The sequence below is a fragment of the Octopus bimaculoides genome, chromosome 28 (assembly GCF_046866305.1).
Source record: "Octopus bimaculoides isolate indiv1 chromosome 28, ASM4686630v1, whole genome shotgun sequence".
Lineage (NCBI taxonomy): Eukaryota > Metazoa > Mollusca > Cephalopoda > Octopoda > Octopodidae > Octopus > Octopus bimaculoides.
This window is the reverse complement of record NC_142955.1, coordinates 13,522,907-13,530,406: the sequence shown is the minus strand read 5'-3', so window position 1 is coordinate 13,530,406 and position 7,500 is coordinate 13,522,907. Positions and strand designations below refer to the sequence as shown.

The 7,500-nt window shown below is 37.3% G+C and overlaps 1 protein-coding gene across 14 annotated transcripts in view; it reads left to right on the top strand.

Moving 5' to 3' along the window:
* Positions 1–7,500, top strand: part of LOC106868675 (uncharacterized) — a 494,698-nt gene that overhangs the window by 212,473 nt on the left and 274,725 nt on the right. For all 14 annotated transcript variants that reach the window (XR_016238757.1, XR_016238755.1, XR_016238756.1 and 11 more), the window contains one exon: positions 7,188–7,354. Coding sequence is in view for 9 of the 14 variants with exons in the window: in XM_089343951.1 (XP_089200077.1) it covers positions 7,188–7,354 (167 nt within the window). In the remaining 5 variants the exon portion in view is untranslated. The remainder of the gene's footprint in view (positions 1–7,187; positions 7,355–7,500) is intronic.

Below are 7,500 nucleotides of genomic sequence, written 5' to 3'. Positions count from 1 at the left end.
GCAACGTCACAGGTGCCAAGCTGTATCGGCCCCTTTGCCTTTCCCTTGAATAACATCAGTGGTGTGGAGTGGGGAGGCTGGTATGCATGGGCGACTGCTGGTCTTCCATAAAACAACCTTGCCTGGACTTGTGCCTCGGAGGGTTACTTTATAGGTGCAATCACATGGTCATTCATGACCAAAGTGGGGTCTCCTCCAATAATCCTTTCTAATATAAATCCTTTCTACTATTAATAACAATCAAGGGAATAGTAAATTGCAAAAATTTGGAATATGAAAACTGTGAAGGTTGTGCCTGTAATAACTGGTACCTTGGGAACTTTAAACAAAGATATAGAGAAATGTTTGAAGGAGAACGGAATAGAGTGTCCTGTTGAGCTTCTACAGAAAGTTTGCCTTTTAGGGAGAGGAAAGATTATCAGGTGGGTCTCAAGCACTTGAAAAAATCTATTAAAAGATTGTGGCTATGTAAGGTTACAGGTGGTAACCCACTACCCACAGGAATTCTACCTAGCATAAGAATGAACCCACTACACTCTCGGAGTGGTTGGCGTTAGGAAGGGCATCCAGCTGTAGAAACTCTACCAAATCAGTTTGGAGCCTGGTGTAGCCATCTGGATCACCAGTCCTCAGTCAAATCGTCCAACCCATACTAGCATGGAAAGCGGACGTTAAATGAATAATAATAATAATAATAATAATAATAAGAGAACTCAAAGAGTGCAACCCTTTACCAAGGCAACACCAACGTCCTCTCAATGATTAGCCAGAGGTAATTTTTTAAATGAGAATATCTGAAATAAACTCGACTGCTCTCACAAACGAGAATACTAAAAATGAACCTGACCGCTCTCAAAAATTAAGTTAAAAAAATGGAAAAATGATCCAGAATCCTTGTCCGGTATTGGATCGATCCCAAAATATAACCAGTTTGTGCCAGTTATGAGGCCAAACATCCCTGAACGTTTAATTCAAATCCGTCCAGCGGTTCTTGAGATATCTTGTCCATGGACAAACAAACAAACAAACATGACTGAAAACAGTACCTCTGCCTTCGCTAAGGTGGAGGTAATTATAATAAGGTGTGCCAATTATTGTTGGGTCCTTGGGAACAGTATCAGAAGGCATCAAGAGGAATTTAAAGGAAGTTGGAATGGAATGCCCAGTAGAACTGTTACTTGGCACGGCCAGAATAACAGGATAGTATTAGAGAGTTGCAAAGGACGGATAGTATGGTACCATAGGCTACAGGTAGCAAGCCTGCTATGCATGCAAGACTCCAGGAGTTCCAACAAAATCTGAAGAATAATGATAATAATAATAATAATAATAATAATAATAATAATAATAATAATAATCATAATAATTATAATGATAGTAATGATGATTTCAATTTTTGGCACAAGGCCAGCAAATTTGAGAATAGTCGATTACATCAACTCCAGTGTCCAATTGGTACTTTATCTTATTGACCCCAGAAAAAGGGTCAATAAGATAAAATGGCCTCTCAAAAAGAAAAGCTGGAAGGAATGTTGCTACGCATTTTTTCTGGCACCAGGCTTTGAAGTATAAATTTTGGAATCGATTTGTTTGACTAAAATTCTTCAAGGTGGTGCCCCAGCATGGCCACAGTCGAATGACTGAAATAAGCAAGAGAATAAAATAATGTGAACTTTCTTTTATTCTTTCACTTGTTTCAGTCATTTGACTGTGGCCATGCTGGAGCACCGCCTTAAAGGGCTTCTTTAATTGAAGAAGTTGACCTCAGGACTTATTCTTTATAAGCCTAGTACTTATTCTATTGGTCTATTTTGCCAAACCGCTATGTTACGGGGACGTAAACACACCAGCATCAGTTGTCAAGCAATAGCAGAGGGACAAACACAGACACATACACACACAAACACGCACACACACACACACACACACACAAACACACACTCACATGCACATATACACATACGATGAGCTTCTTTCAGTTTCCACCTACCAAATCCACTCACAAGGCTTTGGTCAGCCCAAGGCCTTAGTAATAAAAGACACTTGCCCAAGGTGCCGCACAGTGGGACTGAACCCGGAACCATGTGGTCGGGAAGCAAGCTTCTTACCTCACAGCCATGCCAACACCGAAACTGTGTATTTTTCTTTGTTGTATTCCTTAATTCCATCTTGGAAATTTCTAACACTTCCCCGTGTTGTGAAAGGGTCGGGTAGTTATGTCGTTGGCAGAACACAAAGAACATCCACATGTGATAATAAATCTGTTGGTCTAGTGATGTGGATTTTCTAGAAAACAAAGCTATTAAAAGCACTGGATCTGTTGATTCCAATGTGTGGATTCCCCCAGACATATAAAACAATGGATTTCACACTGGAAGTTATTGATCTCAACACAGAGTGTCATTGAAACAATCATAGCGTATTGATCTGTTGATCGAGTTGTGTGGATTTCCTCAGGCAGACAGACAACAATTGTGATGAATCCAGCAAGGAAGCCTGTGCCTGGTCAATCGATCTGCTAGAAATAGCAGCTGAATCTCACTCGAATCACAATCTGTCGTTTGACTTAGGGGAAGGAAACATTCAGTGATGCAGACCTACATATGCTGAAAAGAAAACAGGATGGTCATCAATGGAATGCCTCTGACCAAATCCTATACCTGGTACATAAGATTTAGCCTAGGGTTAAACAACAAAATAATTACAACTACACCAAGAATAGCAGGGAACATTAACCTATTATCCCCACACAGGGTCAATAAAATAAAGCTTTAATTAAGGACTGAGATTAAAGACTGAGATTAAGGACTGAGATTAAGGACTGAGATTAAGGACTGAGATTAAGGACTGAGATTAAGGACTGGCATTTCATCCGTCTTTGCTGAAGTTGATTTTGCCTTTCAATCTAATGGGTCGATAAATTGAGTACCAATGAAACACTGGGGTCAACATAATCGATTGGTCCCCTCCCCAAAAATTTCAGGCCCTGTGCCTATAGTAGAAAGGATTATTAGGCTCTTTCATTGGATTATGTATGTATGTATGTATGTATGTATGTATGTATGTATGTAGGTATCTATGTATGTGCAGAAGTGTGTATGCATGTATGTATTTGTGTATGTGTGTATGTATGTGTGTGTATGTGTACGTGTGTATGTATGTGTGTGTGTGTATGTATGTATGCATGTATGTGTGTATGCTTGTATATGACCATGGGATTGTACCTAGAAAGTTACCCTGCCAGGCACAAGTCCAGGTAAGGTTGTTTATGGAAGACCGGCAGTTGCCCATGCATACCGGCCTTCCCTCTCCACACCACCAATGTTATTTAAGAGAAAGGCAAAGGGGCCGATACAGCTTGGCACCCGTGACGTCACAACTCATTTCTACAGTTGAGTGAACTAGAGTAACGTGAAATAAAGTGTCTTGCTCAAGAACACAACACACAGCCTTGTTGTAAGCTCATCACTCTAACCACTGAGCCATGCGCCTTCACACATATATATATATATATATATATATATATATACACTTATATATATATATGTATGAATGTATATATTTGAGTGTGCGTGTGTCTGTGTTTGTCCCCCCCACCCGTCACAATTGCTTGACAACCGATGGCTGGTGTGTTTAGGTCCTTGTGACTTAGCAGTTTGACAAAAAAGAGACCGATAGTATAAGTAACAGGCTTACAAAGAATAAGTCCTGGGGGTAGGGGTCGATTTCTTTGACCAGAAAACCCTTTAAGGCGGTGCTCCAGCATGGCCGTAGTCAGATGACTGAAACAAGAAAAAGAGCAAAAGAATGAAAGAATAAATGAGTAAAAGAATAAATGATTAAAAGAATAATCTAAAGAGATACAGGAAACAATTGAAATCTTTTCTATGGTTTTTCTCTCTCAAATACAATTCTAATTGTTTTTCTATGTTTGCTTAATTCAGATGTTACCCATTTAAAGACATCTTTTATTTTTGGTCTTTCATGTTTTGCTTGTCTAAGTCATTGGACAGCAGCCAACTGACCCTAGTCTGGGTGTTTTTGTATGTTCATTTTTATGTCTGGTACTTTGTCTATCATCCTCTTTTGCTAAACTAAGTAACAGGGATACAAACGACCTAACACCAGTTGTCAATATATGGCAGTAGGGAAAAACACTAACACATGCACACACACACACACACACACACACACACACACACACACACACATATATATATGTATATATATCTATGTAAATACATCTGTCTCTCTCTCTCTCTCTCTCTCTCTATACATATATATATATATATATATATATATATGAACAAGACCTACAGTTGTTTCAGTTCATCGCTTATATAGTATAAAAACAATCAAATTTAATTTAATTAAATCAGTTTGGTTAATTAGTATAAATTCGATTGATTTTATACTATAAGTGATGAATTGAAACAACTGTAGGTCTTGTCAATGTATTAATAAATCTTTATTAATCGTATCTCCATCTTCTCTCTTCATTTTTATAATAATAATATGTGTGCCTATATTATAAGGTGTTCAACCAGTCTAATCTTGGATATTTCTATCCCTCTTAGATTTATATATCACCACCTGTATTTTAATCGAAACGTCAAAGACTTTCCGTATTCCCGAGCGTCATACTAATATATACTTTTGTTATTTACACCACCTGTCCTCGTCTGTTGTTATTTTTTGTATATTCTCCCATATATATATATATATATATATATACACAGATGTGAGTGTATATGTGTATATATATATATATATATATATGTGTGTGTGTGTGTGTCTGTGTATATATATATATATATATATATATATATATACAGATTAAAATACAGGTGGTGATATATAAATCTAAGAGGGATAGATTTGCTTCTCAAATCTATTGCTGAAGGTCTCAGTCATTTGTCATTGCCACTGAGAGGCCCAACACTTGAAAGGTGCTTTTTATGTGCCACCAGCACAGGTGCTATATACCTGACACCGGCATTGACCACATTCTGTGTGTATATATATTTTTATGCTTCTCTGGGCTAAGTTGGAAAGGTAGTACTTCAGACAGCTGTTATGGCTGCGTTCTTAAGGTATTGTATATACACCTGGAGGTTTGGTGGTGATTTTCCATTTAGTGACAGGGATTTTGAGGACTGGAATTTACTGCAATAACAAACTGAGCCCCTTAAATACTATCATTCTTTTTTTTTTTTTTTTTTGATTTTATCAGTGGTCTGTAAGTGTGGTATACATGTAACTTATGTTGAAGTGAAGTAAATTCTTTTACACAATTCTACATTTGTGAGAGAAGGAATTTATACTATGTACATCATCATCATCATCATCATCATCCAGTGTTTTAAATCCAGGTTTTGTCCCCATTAACAGGGGTGGCTGGATCTACCTCAATGCCATAGCAACCAAGGTAGCCAGATGTAGCCCACCCCAACCTTTTGGCTGGCTGGCTGGTGCCCATTCTCCTTAGCTATCATGAGGCTTTTTTGGAGCTGGTTTTTCTATGGGGTACATGCCATTGCTTACCCTCAACCTCAGTTTCTAGACATGAGAGGTCCTGAGACCAAGACCTCTACCATAATTTTTAATAATTGTGGTGTAAAACTAGCTCAGGAATGCAGGAATGCTACTCCCTGAGACCCCTTTCAGAGCCCCCCTACTATGTACATGGTTAAGATTAGTTAGACTGGTGTCCTGATCTTTAGTGTTGATTTCTCAATCTTTCGGCTGCTTTTGCTTTAGTCTTCTTCAGGTATTTTGTGTCAAACTTGGTCGATGCATCAGAATTTTGATTCAACAATCAATCTTAAAACAAGACACCTGTAGAAGGCTGGAACATACAACAATCAAAACATACTGAAAACAAAGCAACAGTCAAATGCGGACAATAACCCAACTAATATAAACAGTATACATATATTGTTTTATGTTCTTCTGTTCAACATAGTTTGTTATACGCCTTCCCCTTGACTTATGACTGAGTTCCATTCCAACTGACAAACCATAAGTCGATCTGGTCGAATGTCACATTTATATTTTTCAACACTATTTTCATTCAAACACAATTTATGCTTGAAAGCGACTGAATGAGAAACAGTAGCCAGCAGTAGATACCTGGGTCTGAGGGAGGCCTGTGTTGCCAGATGCTGCCATAAGTTATCATACGCATGATAGCCGGTAATTTGGCTCCTGGTAATTTCACTTGTAATATTTTGACTCTGGTAATTTGGACCCCGGTAATTTGACTGCCAGTCGATTTCACTCCTGGTAATTTCACTCCTGATGTTAGAAAAATGCAAAACATTGAATAAAGATAAAGTAAAAAGTACAGTAAGACATAAAAATATCACCAAAAGCTTCAATAATGACGAAAGTTATGAGCTGTTGCTCATTAAAAATCCCTCTTATTTTCAGATTAGGATAATATTATCTTAATCTTATGATATTTACTTTGTATTATATTATACTCATTTATTGTGCTTTTAATTATTAATTTTTCTATATGTGACAGTGGATTTTCATCGATGAGTTCATGAACCTTGGTTCTTTTCCCTAAAACTATATATATATATATATATATACCAACAGATGTGGGGGGGGGGAGCTGAAAGTTCCTGGTTCTGGTTCTGGGGAATCAGTTAATTATGATTTTATTCAACATATTTTCCTCTCAGATTCACATACTTATTGCAATGGTCCTTCAGTTTTTCAAAGCCCTGCGAAAGAACTCACCAGTTTAGGCCTCCAACCAGGCATTTCGTGATGCCTTTAAAACCAGGTACTTTCCAGCACTCCCTCGTATATATATATATATATATATATATATATATATATATAAATATATATGTATGTATGTCTATGTGCAAAAGTCATTTAGGTCCTGGTCAATCAAAATTCATAATTCAGAAATATTCCACTGGTTCTTTGCTCACTCTCACATGAAACTTTTATTCCAATGTTTGTCTTCCATGCTCTAACTCAACAGTTTCTCTTAACAAATGAACAGACAACATGACAAGAATTAATTTAATTAGATTTATTAGATCATTAATTAACTAATAACTGTACAGACAGGTGAGTCAATTTTGTTTATTTTATTTCAGTTTTTGCTTTCATCTGTTTCTACTGCTTGTCTAATCGTTTCTTTTCCGTTTTCTCATTCATTCCAGGCTGCCACGTTGTACTGTGTGTGTATGGAGTACGCAGCGGGTGGAGAACTATATTCATTCATAAAAATACACCCTGAAAATCGGTTGCCCGAAGATCGGGCCCGTCCTTACATTAGGCAGATAATATCGGCCGTTCATTATTTACATGAACGAGGTGTGGCCCATCGGTAAGTAAGCTTTGATATATTCTATATTCTTCATTTTCAGATCTGGGGTTGCTTTGAGTTGCCATATTTAACGGCATAAAAGACACATCTGATGCATTCCACTTTCAGCATTTCATATTCAGAAGAAAAAAGAAAAAGAAAAAAAA